The 18,211-nt window shown below is 44.1% G+C and overlaps 1 protein-coding gene across 1 annotated transcript in view; it reads left to right on the forward strand.

Moving 5' to 3' along the window:
- The window catches only part of LOC147889022 (uncharacterized), a 41,597-nt gene that overhangs the window by 11,201 nt on the left and 12,185 nt on the right, over positions 1-18,211 (forward strand). The window contains exons 2-5 of the mRNA XM_087392575.1: positions 253-365; positions 3,219-3,297; positions 3,454-3,592; positions 8,846-8,960. Coding sequence (XP_087248701.1) covers positions 253-365; positions 3,219-3,297; positions 3,454-3,592; positions 8,846-8,960 — 446 coding nt within the window. The remainder of the gene's footprint in view (positions 1-252; positions 366-3,218; positions 3,298-3,453; positions 3,593-8,845; positions 8,961-18,211) is intronic.

The raw sequence follows: 18,211 nt of genomic DNA on the forward strand, positions 1-18,211 counted from the left end.
TCTCTTTCTTCTCTGGGCATCTTCTGCCCTAGGTCTCCCTCCCCCACGCTCTCCTCATTTGGGGGCTTACAGATGGGGAGGTGACCTTTCCAACAACTTACGCTTAAAAGAAAGTGTATTAAAGGATTCAATTTAAGAGCAGGAGGTGTCTAGGCATAATAGATCTAATTTGACGATTTGGTTCCTGAGAGAGAGAGAGAGAGAGAGAGAGAGAGAGACCTAATGTAGATTTGGTATGCTTTTGGCTTTCAGATCTGATGAATTTGGAGGTTTGCAAAATTTTCAACTGTGGGATTTGTTTCCTATAAGGAAATTGTGGGGGCAAAGACCAGTTTGGCTAAGGATGTCTGCTCCTCATAGTCATGGTAATTTCAGCTCTACTGATTATACTAACATTTATGACATGGTCGCAATCTAGGTGTGGCTTATCAACCATTCGAACCTGTTTATGAATGTAGGCTTATGTTAACAATCCCATTTAATCGCTCTATGAAGGATTTTTTGTTCATCCTTTTGCTTTACTTGAGGATAATGTTGAACTTGATACATTCATGCTGCTGTAATATAAAAATGCAATGCTCTTTGATGGCATAATACTTAAGGTCTGGCCATCAAGAGCTCATATGTAGTAGTGGGTGCTTTTGCATGGTTGTAGTCTACTTGTTATGTTGACACTCATAATGTTTTACTAAACTATGTCTCATAAAACTCTTCTAATTTTGCATCCTTTGTTTGCTTCAAGAAGGATTACGGAAGCTAGTGCATCATAATGAAAATATGCAGTTTGAAGGTCATATTTATGGCTAATATAGGGAAGTCTACCTTGTGGGGACAACTGCAGGGTCAGCTTTGTGATGTCATGACAGGAAGGGGCTTTTACGTTTAGTGTTTCTTCATGTTAGACCACATATGAGTAAAAACGTCACCTTCAGCGTGGCTCTATCACCTTCAGTGTACCGTCTTCAGTACGGTCTTGTATTGCCATCTCCAGCATGGCCTATGTTTACCATCTTCAATATGGTCTTTTGTTACTGTCTTCAGCACGGTCTCTCTCTTTGCCATTGCACTACTATTTGGGCATCCACTTTGCTAATGTTGAGGGAGGCATAATGACGAGTCAATCCAAATATATTGGACAGCTCTTGCAGCGCTTCCAATTCAAGAATTGCAAGCCGTTTTCTACTCCAATGAAACCTGGCTTCCGTTTCTCCTCCAAAGATGGGAGTGCCCCATTTGATGCCACTCTTTACTAGCAGGCTGTGGGCTTCCTTATTTTACTTTGTCATACCTGGCTTGATGTAGTATGCTGTTTCCTAGTTAAGCAGGTACATGCACAAGCCTAGCACACAGCATTGGTAGGCAGTGAAGAGGGTCTTCTGTTACTTGAAGGCCACACAACATTTTGGACTTTTTTATAGTAATCAGTCTTCACTGGATTTGCATGCATTCATGCACAGTGATTGGGTGAGTTGTTATGACACCCGCATGTCACACAGTGGCAACTGTTTCATGCTTAGCTCTTGATGCATCTCTTGGTTCAACAAGAAGCAGCCTATAGTTGCCACTTCTAGTTGTGAAGCTGAGTATAGGGCAGCTTTCACAGCTACAGTAGGGTGTATTTGGCTTCCTAAGTTACTGTCAGATCTTCATGTCGACCACAACACTTCCTACTATCATCTACATTGATAGCCAGAGTGCTTTAGCAGTTGCACATAATCCAATGTTTCATGCGCGGTCGAAGCACATTGAGGTACATTATCATTATGTTCAAGAGCACCTGTCACATGTAGATATACAGTTGTCATACGTTCCCATAGAGAATATCTTAGCAGGTCTCTTCATGAAGTCTCTACCATGACCGAAGCTTGAGGCTTTTTGACATGCCTTACACTTGGCACCATTTATTACGCAATGTTGATCTCTCTGTACTATCATAGGTTGCTATATCCATCTTGGACAAATATGTGCAACAATGATATAGTTTTCAAGTATACTTGAGATGTATCCGAGATACTTCAGCCATACCAGGGAGGGGGGTTTGTTAGCACTTAGCCCTGGTATGGCCTTGTAGGCTAGTTAGGGCATTTTGTCGTAGTGTTGGTCAACCAGTTGACTATGGGGCCATGTAGTGGCCACATTTGTACTTTCTCATCATCCTTCGTTTTCCTCAGTTGTTGTCTACTCCCTCACATTCTATTCCACTCCATTGCTCCCCGCACCCACAATCTAGAGATCGTTTGGGCTGACAGAGGTGTTGAAAGAAGTGGACATGTCGTATGCAAAGGAGCACTCGAAGAAGGAGAGGCCAGTTCGGGGTAGAAGGCCATTCCTTGAAGAAGGTATTGCAAGGCGTGAAACAAGCATCGGAGTAGCCTCTTCTTCCTTCCCATATTCTCTTCTAGCCTTCTTCTCTCTTCTTTCCCCAGCCTCCTATCTCTTCTTCTTTCCCACCCCCCCTCCCTTTCATCAGAGCTAGTTCTCCACCCCTTTGAGATGAGAAACTGGTCAAGATCCCCGTTATACCCAACTTTTTTGCCGACCGTCAGTTGGATGGCAACAACTACAGGGTTTGGACTGTGATGATGGAGTCTTTTCTTCGGTCTTATAACCTGGCCGACATCATCCTTGTGGGAGTTATTGAGCTAGATCTACTTGTAGGTTCTTGACTGTTCCTTTTTGGACTGGTCCTCCTTTTGATCAATTTTCTTGTGTCTATAATCTTGTGCGAGATGTCCAGGCTTATTACAATAGAAGCAGCTAACTTCTTGTTTTTTTCATCACAAGAGTTCCCGTCTGAAGAATCTCTCTTCTTGGGCTTGCCTTTTTCAGGATTACCCTGATTTTATGTCTCCAGGTCACAAGGAAGAGGTGCTCCACATGAGGCTCTTGTGTTTGCTGTGCTCTTGGTTGTAATGGACTCTGTTAATGTAATTTCCATGTACAATGCAAGTGTATTTCAGCTTCTGAATCATCGAGGTCGTTTTCATTCTCAATGTTTGTTTGTAAGTCGAACAATTAAAGGCTTGGTAGTTTCCTTCAATAAAATGAGGTTTCTTTTGATTGACCCTCAATGCTTGAATGGCCTTGGTAGGTGTAATCTAAAAAAAGCTGAATTAAATGAAGCTAAGAAGGACTTGCCAATTGTAAACTAAGCAGCTTCCGAATTACTGAAATGGTTGAGATTTTAACTAAGGGCAGATGTGCTCATGCATTTGCAGGTGATCGACATATTATAGAGAGAGTTGCAAATGTCTTGACTTCAATACCCTTCGTTCTTATTGGAATTCAGGCTCCGAGGTAAGGAATGTGTTGAGAATTCATATTCCATGGAAAATAAAGGGAACATACTATGTCAAGTTATTTTGAGTAATAGTGTTTGTTGTAAATGCTGTCTCAAGTAAGGGTATCAGTGCATGTTGATCCTAACATGGTGGGACTTCTGTCTACAAACAGGACAAAGTTTGCAACAAAACTCTATGCGGATTCTGTTATAGGTGTTGGACTTGTTTCAAGTCTTTATCATTCCTCAAAAGGAGATGCCCGGAGGTTGTTCAGATGGGGTGACTATGCAATGATAGCGACATCCACTTTGGTAAAGCTGTCTGTTCAGTGTCTTTGGCCATGTACACTAGCAGTAGTGGATTCAAACATGACTATCATATTTGCTGTTATAAGAAGAGGATCTGTAGTTTAAAAAGGTGGTAAAATTAGCAGCGCATTCTTGAAATTAGGTAGGGCTTCTTAAGGAGTTCTTGGATACATTGTCTTAGTTGTAGCCTCAGCAAATCTACCGAGGTTCAGTATTAATTCAAAATTCATTTTAATCTAAATTCTTTGAAGCTTGCTGTGGGACTATACAGATCGGAGATTGTAGACAGTGGTAGTGAACAGCAGAATATTTCAATATATACTGTGCCGAAATGGGCCAAAAACATACACAAAGTTGCTCCCTCAGAGTCCCATAAATTGCAGCCAAATTGCTGCCTTGGGAGCTTCGTGGTGAGCTCAAGATCTGCTCCTATTTCTCTCTCTTCGCTAACTCTGGCTGCATCCTCATCCAATGAGCTTTTTTGGCTTTTTGCAAGGGCTTGGCAAGGTCCATATTGGCCGTATTTATAGATGGAGAGGCGACCTCAGTCTGTCCCCCTCCTTATGATGAATGAATGGATTCTGTAGCAGACCCAATTAAGTCTTCCCCTCCGCTGACCCTTTTCAGGCCTCAAATGGATGCCCCTGTAGGGCTGACCTGGCCCACGAATTCTGAACCTAGGGGGCTAATTTGGTGACCCTGGTTGGCCTTATTTTACTGGCCTACAGGCCCTGCCTATACTCTGCTATTTGCCTACAGGCCCTGCGTATACCCTGCCATTTTGCCTGGCTGACCAGATCTGGGCACTATAAATGCCCCACCCACTTCTGCGTTGGGCCCTTTGCTGAGCACTGAATCCACCCCCGTCTTGGGCTCCTGTCCATTCCAGCTCCGCCTACCGGGGCCTGATCTCATCTTCAGCTTCAGCCACGACATCTCCGGATATGACAGCTCCTAATGCTTTCTTTGTTTGCTGATTTGCTGCCCATGTGGCAGCCTTTCTCTGCCCACGTGTCAGATTATGGAAACGGATGAGACCCTTAATTCCTAGACAAGGACATAAATGTAATAATACTCCCTCATCTGCTGTATGTGTCCATGCTGTCCTATACACAGCCATGTCAGTTGTAGATCCTGCCCATGTGTCAGCCTAAAACCTGAGCATATTGAAGCCATCATGGGGCACAACCACCATCTCAGGTTTCCCCAACATATGTCCCTGTGCTTCATTTGAGCCTTGTAGGTGGGACAATGAGCCCCCTACTCCAACACCCCCTCTCAATGTCACACTTTGGGCCCACAAGACTTGTAGGTGGGACAGAACCCCCCTACAACACCCCCTCTCAATGTCACACCTTCGGCCCACAATGACCCAATGACCATTCCAATTGCTTCCATTTAGAAGCTCTCAGAAATAGATTGAGAAATTTGTCAAAATCTGATCCAGATGCTTGTATACATTGCCCCTCCATGTCCAGCTCCACATCATCCTTGAACACCAAGAACCATGCCAGTACACATGTACCATGATAATGCTACTCTTCAATGGCACTGTCAAAATCTGTCTCCAACCTAAGCATATCAACAACCCAGGCATACACCATAGGTACACTGAGTGGTCCCCCTCTCAAGCTGGAAACAAGTCGGACCTTGCAACGCACCAAGTATCATGGGTTTGTTTCAATCCATTCTGCAAACCAGCACAATTCTAGACATCCCAGTACTGCTCCTAGATATCTCCTGGAACAAGCCCTGAATGAGTTTTGTTCAGGTTTGAAGCTTGAGCCCACCGAGGTACCAAATAGCACTTCCAATCACTTGATTTTTGTCTCTGACACATAGTGTTCAACTAGGTTACCAAACATATCCAGCAGCATGCCATCGGTCCTCTTTGAGAAATGCTCAATGTCAACTTCACGTGTCAGCATCAGCTCTGTAGAGCTATACAACCAACAAGGTTCACCAACCGGCCGAAGTGCCTTTGCCAAGAAGACTCTTCCTGCGTTTGCTAGAAAGGTTCTCACCCTCTATCCAAGCAAACAATGAGCACCAAACATGCCACTGTATTCAACATATAAAGGCATGGAGATTATGTACCCTTGTTCTTCGCTTTGACGTTGCTTGCTGTCGAAACAAGCCAAGGACATCCCAGAAGTACTTCGTTAGCATACCTATGAGTCTTGGAGAAAATACTTCATTTAGTTCCATTAACTAACTAATATTCTACCTTAAGAGTAGTGGTTTCCATCCTCATACCCGTGGTGAACACAGCCGCATCGTCAGCATGCTCTGAGCCAACCTCTGCTATCTTTCACCTTCACAAACGATCCTGGATCTTCTGACCAAGCATTGTCGCTTCATGATCTGCATGTTTGATCTCAGGGATATTATTAGGAGCAACTCCTGAACCACATTAGCTATCTGCTTACTAGAATCATCTTCCTTGTGCGCTTGACACACTAGCGGTCTGCTTACTAAACTCATCTTCCTTGGACTGGTCCTCTTCTTTTCTTTTGATCAACCTTTTCTTCCAGCAATCCTTTACTGGATGTCGAGGCATGTTACAGTAGTAGCACATTTTTTCCTTTTTCTTGCTCTCCCTGTTAAAAGAGTCACCATCTTTGGAAGCAGTATTATCTTTCTTCTTGGGCTTGCCTTTCTCCTGCATGCCCTTACCTTTGGTGGTAGCTTTAACTGTCTTATTCTTGCCAACATCCTCATACAGTCTCTGTTTGCTTCCTCTTGGATCAACAGGGATGGAGCTCCTCAAAATTCCACTGCCTTGATCCCTCTCCAATTGTAAGGGTCGTCACCAACCCATTGTAGCTCCTAGGCAATATTAAGTATGAGGCTGGCCATCTGATTATTGTCTGCCTTCTGACCAACAGGGGCTATGAGCTCCTAGGCAATTTATAGAGTATGAGGGTGTGGCCAACCGATTAATGTCCTCGTTCTGACCAACAGCGGCTAGTTAATCCTTTAGACCTTCACTTTGACCAGATGTCCACGTTCTCCGTCACCTTCCATCTTCAGCTGAACGACTGGTTTTGGAGTGTTCCAATCCGATCCATATTAGCATTCTTGTATAGGCCAGGCTAAATATTCCAGGCCTTAGATGGAAACGTTGCTAACTGGATGTATCGACCATCGTCTCTACGATCATTGAGTTCTCAGGGGCCCTGAATATCCTCTCTGATCACATCTCGATCTGCAGCTTTTATCACTTTGCCTGGTTGACCCACTTGATCAGTGGGGCTCTTTTCCATTTCTTCAGTTATCTTTACAAGGCACATGCAATCAGGTGGCTGTGGATCTTGATCTTCTAGATTGGATAGTTGGATCCTATGCAACATACCCGCCTTGCCAAAGTTCGGAATAGGCATGCCTTGTTAAAGTTGGGATAGGCATGTGGGACACCAATGAGATTTTTTTGTGAAGAGAATTCCCACTCACAATCAAAACTCTTGTCACACCTCCACTGAGGAGAAAGTGGCTTCCTCTTTCACGAAGTCAATCTCTGATTGGTATGGCTTGATGATCAAAGCATGCACCTCCGAGCTTCAAATCTTGCCTCCCACTGGAGCCTTGGCTCTGAGATCTCACTTCCTTGGCTCCCCTTCATGGCTCTAATACCAGGTTTGAGAATCTAGGCTTGTACCCTAGTAAGACTTGATACCTTGCTAGACCTCCCACGCAGCAGCATAATGGAGAACCAATTGAAGAATCTTCAACCAGAGGGGAGCACTGAAGTAGACCCAACTTCAAATGAAAAGTGCGCATAACAATAATCTCACAAACACTCAGCTCAGAGATTGTAGACAGCGGTAATCAGCAGCAAGATATGCCAAAGTATCTGGCACCAAAACGGGCAAAAACCATACACCAGGTTGCTCCCACAGGGTCCCATCACATGCAGGCAAGTTATAACCCTGGAAGCTCAGTGGTAGCTCAAGATCTACTCGTAATACTCCATCCTGCACTAATTCTGCATCTATGCTCCTCCAGTGAGCTTCTGTGGCTTTCTGCAATGCTTGGCAAGGTCCAAAATGGGCCCTATTTATAGATGGAGAGGGACTCTGTCTGTCCCCCTCCTTATGATGGCTGAGGGGGGTCTGTAGCAGACCTGACTCGAATTTGGCATGTCCTATGTCGCATGTAGCCTTGTGAATCATCACAAATTACACTGTGTCTGCTATTGATGTCTCTAGCCTTGATGCAACGCCAAATATCTATGAATGCTCGTTGACTACTGCAGATAATAGACAGACTTCTGTTTCAAATTATTTCCTCTCAACTGAAGAAAGGGATTTTGCAATGTTGGTTTTGAATTGCCCTATCACTCTGATGTCTAATTTTGGATGGTTCTTTATGCATCAACATGGTGAAAGGCAAATGTAACAAAGCTAGTTAGTGCTAACTGAGTTTGACTGACTCCTACCTCTCATTTCCAAATAAACAAGTAAAAGTAGCAAATTCTTTTCAACCAAGTGGTAGAGATTCATGAGCTCAATCTATTTCTGTACTTCAGGATAGTAAGATGAGCATTTATATTATCGTTTCAGAATTACTATAGTTTGATATACTTTGAACGACATGCTTGTAAGTATGTTTGTTATGCATGAGTGACTATCATGAGATTGAAACTGCACTATGTGTCCTCTTTTTAGAGGATGAGTTTGGGAAGTTCCTGGCATCTAGATATATGTTTGTTATGCTGCATTTTGGGTGGATTCTGTTTGAGAATGACTTTTTACTCGGTCAATTTAAATGTACTGTCTGTGCATCTCAAATTGCAATGCTGTGAAATTTTAGTGTCTCATTATCTTAAAGCGATCGAAACAGATTTTTGCTTCTACTTGAAAGTTGAATCCTGTTTGTAAATTTTCAGTGGTACAGCCCATCCTTTTCTTCCACTTGATCCAAGGTTCTTCATGTATTCTTGTCTCAATAGCTACTGCTAGCCGCCGTTATCCATGTGGTCCTGAGTGTCCTAGCGAGTAAGCACTTTGACACTGCATTCATTACTTGCCTTTTTTTTGGACATGCAAGTCTTCCATTTCATCTCATTAGATGCGTAAGTACCATAAAATCGGTGGTAGTTACATGATAGGCACATGATAAGGAGTCTATAAACAATAAAATTTTATCGTTCTTGGCTGTGTCTCTGCAGGCATGCTGGGCTACATGTCATTTGCTATGGAAAGGATGCCACATTAGGCACTGCCCTGACTGACTAAATTTGTTTGTATGCATCAGTTTCTTTCCAGAGCTCTGAGGAGGGACGAGTCAAAGCTGTTGTATGTTGCATCAGCAGTTGTTCTACCTTTCCAGCCTGTACTGGTGGCAGCTGTTCATGTTGGATTAATGGAGGTATTTCCTGTACAAACATCCATGGAGTTGTTGATTTTGTGAATAGTTACATGGTATGCTTGTTTTTAAATTTCCCAATTGGAATGCATATATTCAAGGTTGCCCTGATCTATGCCATTGTTGGATTATTGGAGGTAATAACACTTTCTCTGAAGCGGATATCGTTCAAGTTACTGGTTTATGTTTGTCTTGGTGTTTATTTAGAAGGTCCCAAGACATATATCTTTTGTGTGGCTTCTTCTGCATAGATGCCAGTGTGTGTATACGACATGAATAGGGTTAATGTATCGAGAAGGGACCAAGCTTGTGTGTGTGTTGGGGTTGGGGGCGGGGGGGGGGGGGGCAAGAGAGAGAGAGAGAGAGAGAGAGAGAGAGAGAGAGAGAGAGAGATCTATTAACTTCTGTGGAAGGCCAAAAAAGTGTATGAGACCATGAAATCTGAAATTATCATTCGAGTACACCCCAATGGGGTGAACAGAGGTGTCTATCACACCCCTCATGTAACTAGGAACTACAGGATAGAAACTCCATATGTCGTGAGGAGTTCTCCTGCCATGTGTCCTGTGGGCTTGACTGGTTTGTGCGTGTGTCCACTGTCCAGTGTCCTGTTGACGTGGCATGCTTGAAAATCAGGGTCTCATCTTCCATCCACATCTTCTCTTGTGAAGAAGTCTGTGATCTCCTACTCTCTGGGGCCGTATCTCATGGCAGTCTCACAAGTATAGACCTAAGTTGGGTGACCTAGTATATGAAAGAGTGCAGCACATCTCTGGTCTGAGTATTACTGTGCTCATGTCCTTGTACCCATGTACTATGGGAATCCCCTCTCTTGGATCTTGTGTGTCTTGGCCTTTCCCCCAGAAAGTATTGAGCAAAGTTGCCTGGTGAATAAGGTCCTGTTGCCGTTCCAAAAAGTAAAGGACAAAGCACTAGTGGCACCATAGGCTGTGTACACCTATTTGTGATGGGGTGGGGCACCGTCGTTCCTGAATGATGGCTCTATCATCCCTATACATCGCTGATTTTCCCTTTTCTCTTGCCTCCATTCTGCTGCTCAGTTTGCATAAGTGGGAGATCTTCATTGATGAAGCAATATTGGGGTCCCTTTTTAAGGTTGCCATCTTAATGAGAGACACTTGTCTTGCCTTGGCATATATAAACTTGATGAGTCAGTGGCTTTTTCTGTGTGTCACCATTTCCCACTCTCGATGCATTCTGAATGTGGGTTTGGTCCACCATTTCCCATTCTCCATGCATTCTGAATGTGGGTTTGGTCCACCTGAAACTTCTCATTTACGTATTTCTTGGCCGTCTGCAACGGTATGTTTGCATTGTCTCTAATTCCTACCATTTTAAGATTGAAGGCTTTATTTTGTCGCTTGCTCTCTATGTCAAGAGTCTTCTGGATGACTTTCTGAGGCTTGTGTCTTTTCACTACGGCTGTCCATAATTAAACATCCTTGTCATGATCTTTCTTGTTGGCCTATCTTCTCGGAGTCTTCCAAGATCTGTCCATGACTGTTTTTTATTCTTCCAAGCTCATTTACAAGGCTGCTTTTTCAGATTTGAGGATTCCCAAGACAGAAGAATTTGTCCCACCTGTAACTCTATTTCGGAGGTCTTGAATCTCTAGTTCCAAGGCCTTATTGCTTGAGGCTTGTTCATTCATTGACTTCCTGATGTCATCATTGTCCTTTTTCATGGCTCCTGCATATGCGCGTGAGAGTCCATCTGGTTCATGCATAGGGAATTCCATTCCTTCATCTTGATAATATGCTCTCTAATGTTCATGCGTAGGGAAATGCACTCCTTCATCTTGGTAACATGGGGAGGTAGACTTTTAATGTTTGAAAAGTCACCTCCCCATATGAGGAGATAGTGGGGGAGGTGTACTTAGGGCTTATGTGGCTACCACATAGGCAGCACCTAGGTTGCCATGTGGGTAGCAAAGTCAGACAGAAAACCAAGAAGATGGGGCTGCCACCTGGGCAGCACATAGGCTGCCATGTGGGCAGCACAACAAAGGGCTTACCTGGCAGTATGGGGTTGTCAAGGAGACCTAGGACTGTACGAATCTGCCACGCAGCAGCATGGAAGCCTGCAATAACAATATGGAGCAGGAGGGTCTGTAGTACAAGCTGAGGGCAGGTGCCAAAGGGCAGGAGCAGGTCCCATCTTAGTTACATCTGTAGAAGCAAATTGAAATGCCAGGTCTTCAATGGGATCAGCAGCAATGTGGAGCTCAAAGAGAAAGAGCAGATGCATTAGGTTCCGGAGCAGGTATCCAAATCACAAAACTCAAGGTACTCCTTACAAACTGATTGAAAACAAACACACAAACTCACAGAAAATCCACGATTCACACTACCAAAGGCAATGGCAACTTCAGGTTGGCACTTTATCCATGAACTATTGACAGTTCAGAGAACAATCAGCCACGTAATGCTTACAAAACTCCACAATCCTCATCAAGATGAAAAAAGCTTCCTTTCGTGTCTACTCAGGTCCGACTAAGATCAGATTTCAGTTTTCCTTCTCTCCACAATTCAGGCCACGCACATCATCATTTTCTTCTTCCACTCACAGACCAGTACCGACCAGCCCATGCGTCAAATCAACACTCTCTTCTCAGTGACTACCAGGAGGTGACGATCAGAATTCGTCAACAATTAGAAAGTCAGCAATCCACATGAGGAGTGTAGGCCATCTCTTGGTGGTTCTAGTGATGCCCTATAGGCCATGGTATGTGCCTTGTAGGCATAAGTGTAGGCACTTATAGTGCTAGTGCCTTTTAGGCCACATAGGACACTTAGTTTTATGTGACACCTGGGACACTTAGTCCTAGGTCTATGTACAAGTACTTTGTACTTGTGCATTTTGTACTTTATCTAAGATTGACGTGACTTCTCTATCGACTCGTCTTGTACCTGCACTCTCTCTCTTTCTTTTCGTTCCGTACCTACAGTGGTATCAGAGCAGGTATTGCTCTAGCCTTCTAGCTCTCCTCAGCCCTGAGTCCTCCATTGCTCATTGGGAGTTTTCTACCCTGCTGGTCGACATATTCCCAGCCTGTTCGAGGCCCTTCAGCGCTATCTGCTCTGTACTCTACGTAGTTGCCGTACTGCACGTCCGTGCACATCCGTACCTGCGCGTCGCTGTACTGTACTGCACGTCCGTGCACTTCTCTGTACCTGTGCCGTACCTGCGTTGTCGCTGTCGGTACTGCACGTAGCCGTACCTGCGCGTTGCATCGCTGTACTGAAATCGTGCATCGCCGTACTCTGCGTCGTACCTTCAGTCGTACTCTGCACCGTACCTTCCGTACGTATACCATACACTGCGCCGTACTTGCAGTGCTATGTGCTCCGTATTCTGCGTCATCGTCGTACCTCCAATTCGTCGTACGCCGTACCTTCAGTTCGCCGTATGCCGTACCTTCAGTACCTGCGTAGGAACACCGTGCAAGGTACTTGCACCGTACCTAGAGATCAGTCGTCAGCAGCTTGTACCAGTTTCCCGTACACACATACCTTCAGTAGCTGATCGTACAGCTTGTACTTGATCTGGGTATTCCGTACGTTTCACCACAGGACATTGGCAAATTTGGGGCTTTCATTTCCTTTCACCTCCTTTGATTGCAATTTCTTGCAAGAATACTGGAGTTTTGGGATTTGTTTTGTAATTTCTTGTTTAGATTGCAGTACATTGGGTCAGATTGCAGGACATTAAGTTACATTTGCAGGACATTGAGTCAGATTTGCATACATTGGGTCACATTTGCAAAAATTTTAGCAAAATTTGGGGCTTTTCTGAATTTGCTCTCTTTTTGGCCTATTTGCCCTCAATAAATTTGGGGCTTTTGCCAAATTTGCTGTTTTTGCAGTGAACATTGCTTGTCACAGTCACATTTGGGTCAAATCTGCATTTGCTCTTTGATTTGGGTCAGAAATTTGCTGTCATTTTTGGGACAGCCAGCTTTTTGCAGTGATAGCCTTGAGGCTTTTTGGGTTTTCAGGTCTTTTACAGGTTATCACAGTTGCTATGGCTGGGAACAATTAAGATTTATTTGGAGTTCTTCGTGAAGATGATAAGTTGGATGGCACCAACTATCCGATGTGGTCTTATCTCATGAAACATATTCTTGTTGCAAAGCATTTGTGGAATATTGTTTCTGGGGCTGATCTGAGGCCAGCCAATGCTACAGTGGTTGTTTCTACCGCTGGTCCTTCTGCAGGTGGTACTCCTCCTGATGCCTCTTCCTCTAGCACTCCTGCTGCTGCTCTTCCAACTCAAGAACAGTCAAGATGGGATGCAAGAGATGCAAATGCACATTCATGCATTGCTTTATCATGCAAGAGAATCATTATTCCACACATCCGGTCTTGCAGGACAGCAAAGGATGCTTGGGATAAATTGGCTTCTCTCTATCAGATACGCAATGAAGCTCGTGTTGCATATTTGAGAAGGCAATTACATGAAGTGAATATGAATGAAGGTGAGTCAATGGATGCATATTTGACAAAGGTCAAAGACCTCATGGCACAGCTTGCCAACATTGATGAGGTGGTGCCAAATTCACAGCTTGTCAGAACCACATTGAATGGACTGCCAGATACATATCAAGGGTTTGCTACAACCCTTCGATTAGTGGCCATGGGTAATCTAGACCACTATTCTTTTGACCAACTAGTTACTTTGCTTTTGCAGGAAGAGCAAAGTAGAGCTAACAGACAAGCCATTATTCTTGATCATGCATTTGCTTCACAGTAGACAGGAAGAGGCAAGGCTTCCAAGCCTATGGGCAAGCCAAAATCTGCACATAGCAGCTGCAATTCCTCTACGCATAGCAGCTGAAATTCCTCCCATGCATCTAAAAATACAGCAGATAAGGGAAAGAAGAAAAGATGCAACTATTGTCGCAAGCTTGGACATGACATTTCAGAATGCAGGAAGCGCATTGCTTCGGAGAAAAAGAAAGCAGGATTGACAGTTAATGCCTCACATGCCATTGAATCCCATGAGCCAGCAGATGCTTCACATGCACGTGCTCTTCGTGATGATTGGGCATGGGCTGTTCATTGCTCATTTGATCTCCCAAAGCTGATGCACTATTTACTGCTAATGATGCTCAGTCCTGGTACTTTGATAGTGGTGCTTCCAAGCATGTCACATTTTGCAGACAGTTGTTTCATTCTCTAGCTGATGCACCTCGAGGGGGGATTGTTACATGTGCCAATAATGCTTCATATGCTGTAAAAGGAGTTGGAGATTTGCAGCTCACATCCATTTCCAGCCATCCTGTCACTCTGACAAATGTTCTTTTTGTGCTTGGCATTGAAGTCAACTTGATTTCAATTTCAGCAATTGCTACTTCAGGTTTCAGAGTAATTTTTGATGGCTACAGATGCCTAGTATATGATCTTCGTGATGACAATGCCATAGTTATCACTGGCACTTTGCAAAAAGGACTTTATCACCTTGATCATCATTCAGCTGCACTTTCTACTGAAGCATTGGCTATTTCAGATTCACAGCTTGCTGAAACTCATCTTTGGCATGAGAGAATGGGACATCTCAATTATAGAGCTCTTGCAAAGCTACATTCACAGCAGATGGCAAATGATGTACCTCAGACTCACACAGTTTCTAAACATGTGTGTGAGGGCTGTCTTTTGGGTAAGATGCATCAATTTCCTTTTCAAAAGAATTGTCCAAAACTCTCACAAAGGAAATTGCAGCTAGTACACAGTGATGTCTGTGGCCCAATGAGGACAAATGCAATCGGAGGATACAAGTATTTCATGACTCTCATTGATGATTTCACAAGGTATTGCTGGGTATATCCTTTAAAGGCCAAATCTGAAGTTTTCTTATGCTTTCAGAGATGGCTGAATATGGTTGAGAATGAATTAGGATGCAAGCTTGTCACCCTCAACACAGATAGGGGGGCTGAGTATATGTCAAAGGAGTTTGATGCATTTTTATCCTCATGGGGAATTATTCACTCATGCACTACTCCTTACACTCCTCAGCAGAATCCTGTTTCTGAAAGGAAAAACAGGTCCACAATGGAGATGGCCAGATGCATGCTTAAGGCCAAGTAAATTTTGGCTTGATGCAGTAATGTGTGCCAACTATGTGCTGAATAGATCACCTACACGGGCATTAAAGACTATTACACCTTATGAAGCATGGAAAGGCAGGAAGCCTTCACTTTCACACATGAAAGTTTTTGGGTCTCTTGCATATGTTCATGTACCATCTCAGCTGAGACATAAGCTTGACGACAAGGCAATCAAATGCATATTCATTGGTTACAGCCAGGAGAGCAGAGGGTATCGGCTATATCGACCAAATACTGGGAAGATTATTGTCAGTAGAGATGTGATCTTTGCTGAACATTCAGCTTCTCCTCTTGTGGACTGCAAAGCAAAGCCAGATATTGACATGTTTGATGCCTTGGAATCTTGGTTACCTCTGCCATCATCAGAGGAGGATTTTGAGCAGCAACATGAGCCTCCTGCAGGCCCTCCACTAAGCAATAATCAGCCCCAACCTCATGCTGATTTGCAGGTTTCTCTTCCGGCACAAAATGATCCCACTACTCATGATGCAGTCATTGAAGAAAGAGCTGTCAATAGGCAACAAAGGCAAGTTCCCAGATGGCTTCTTGACACATTGAGGGACAGCAAACAAGATCAGCTTTTTGCTGCCCGCACAAGATCAGGGAATAGACAGCATGGTCACTTTCTTGAGTTTGCACTCCTTGCTACAGCTTGCAATGAAGAGCCTTTGTGCCATAAAGATGCTTTTGACAGCAAAGAGTGGATAAATGCAATGAAAGCTGAGTTACAATCTATTGCCAAAAATGACACATGGGAATTTGTAGATCTCCCACCTGGCAAGCATGCCATTGGAACGCGGTGGGTCTACAAATTAAAAAGGAAATCTGATGGCAGCATAGATCGATACAAAGCCCGTCTTGTTGCAAAAGGGTATGCCCAACAACAAGGCATTGACTTTGAGGAGACATTTGCTCCCACATCCAGGATTACTACCATTCGATGTGTCATTGCCATTGCAGCCCATCATCATTGGCAAGTGCATCAACTTGACATCAAGACCGCTTTTCTTCATGGGGATCTGCAGGAAGAAGTCTATGTCACACAACCTCTTGGCTTTGAGGTTGTTAATTCTGAAAATAAGGTATGCCGGCTTAGAAAAGCCCTTTATGGTTTGAAGCAGGCACCCAGGGCATGGTATGCCAAAATTCATGCACACTTACTATCCCTTGGTTTTCATAATAGTCCCACAGAACCCACTCTTTATTTCCGTGGGAGTGGATCTGATTTTTTAGTGCTGATTTTATATGTGGATGATATGCTTATCACGGGCCCAGATACTCAGCAAATTGCAGCTTTTAAGGCTGATTTGCACCAGATTTTTGACATGTCAGACATGGGACAGCTCCATTATTATTTGGGCATTCAGTTTGCTCATGTTGAGGGGGGTATCATGATGTCTCAGTCCAAATACATTGGACAGCTCCTTGATCGTTTTCAGTTTGAGGATTGCAAGCCAATCTCTACTCCGGTGGACCCTGGCTTCAAATTCTCAGCTCATGATGGGAGCCCACCATGTGATATCACTCTTTATCAGCAGGCTGTTGGATGCCTTATTTATTTATGTCACACCAGACCTGACTTGCAGTATGCAGTATCTCAGCTCAGCAGATTCATGCACATGCGCAGTTCACAGCATTGGCAGGCAGTGAAAAGAGTCTTCAGATACCTCAGAGGCACTCAGGATTTAGCCCTCTTCTATGGTGATCAGGGTTCACTTACCATGCATGCTTACATGGATAGTGACTAGGCAGGATGTTCGGACACCAGAGTGCCACATATTGGCAATTGTTTTTTGCTTGGCAATTCATGTATTTCTTGGCTCAGCAAGAAGCAACCGACAGTTGCCACGTCTAGCTGTGAGGCTGAGTACAGGGCAGCTTTCACCGCTACAGTAGAGTGTGTTTGGCTTCGACAGTTACTTACAAATCTTGGTATTTGCCAGACATCCTCCACTATTGTCTACACTGACAGCCAGAGTGCTTTGGCCATTGCGCGTAACCCAGTGTTTCATGCGCGTACCAAGCATATTGAAGTTCACTATCATTATGTTCGGGAGCGGTTGTCAACAGGAGACATAGAGTTTTCCTATCTTCCCACAGAGGACAACGTCGCAGATATGTTTACAAAGGCACTTCCTCGTCCCAAGTTCGAAGTCTTCCGACAGGCTTTACACTTGGTTCCCTTTGTTACAGGATCTGACATTCCTTGTACATTCATAGGTGGCTATATCCCTTTGGATGAACATGTGCCACCATGACCAGAAACTACCAGGTATTCTGAGACGTTTCGAGAGTACTTCAGCCCATCCCATGGAGGGGGGTTTGTAGGCCATCTCTTGGTGGTTCTAGTGATGCCCTATAGGCCATGGTATGTGCCTTGTAGGCATAAGTGTGGGCACTTATAGTGCTAGTGCCTTTTAGGCCACATAGTACACTAAGTCCTATGTGACACCTAGGACACTTAGTCCTAGGTCTATGTACAAGTACTTTGTACTTGTGCATTTTGTACTTTATCTAAGATTGACATGACTTCTCTATCGACTCGTCTTGTACATGCACTCTCTCTCTTTCTTTTCGTTCCGTACCTACAAGGAGGCTTCCAGTTCCCTTAGGACATCCCCCTTCTCTCTTATCTCTACGTCAAAAACCCACGCAATCATCTCCTGGTCCAACGTACTTGCGACGTCAAGGAAAAACTTCCTCTTCAGCCCTCAGGCTGACCAGCTTCGCGCATGAGTGTCTCACGATCTCTGCAGCATCCAGTTCCCTTACTATCGCTCCTTTTCTTCTTGTGCCGATTGCATCTCCACAAGAACCATTCTTTTATCTCTGTCTGGCGACGTTTCTATGTCCATCTCTGCCAATCATCCCTTATCTCGAATTCTCCAGGAATTGCAACTTTACGTGCCATTGCCAACTTGCTTTCCAGAAGCCTGGAAATCTCCATCACGTAGCCACCTCGTATGTACATTCCTTTGCTTCCAAAGTTTCAAGCCACCTCACCCCTTGCAATTTGCCACTAAGCACTCTCCAATTCCCTTTCCCCAATCTTAGACCAAGGAATTTAATGCCCAAAATCCCAACTTTTGACACACCGTTTGCACATACACTTAAACTAGGCATTTAAT

The sequence above is a fragment of the Dipteris shenzhenensis genome, chromosome 21 (genome assembly GCF_047967505.1).
Source record: "Dipteris shenzhenensis isolate YYH24624 ecotype China chromosome 21, Dip_SZ_1.0, whole genome shotgun sequence".
Taxonomy (NCBI): domain Eukaryota; kingdom Viridiplantae; phylum Streptophyta; class Polypodiopsida; order Gleicheniales; family Dipteridaceae; genus Dipteris; species Dipteris shenzhenensis.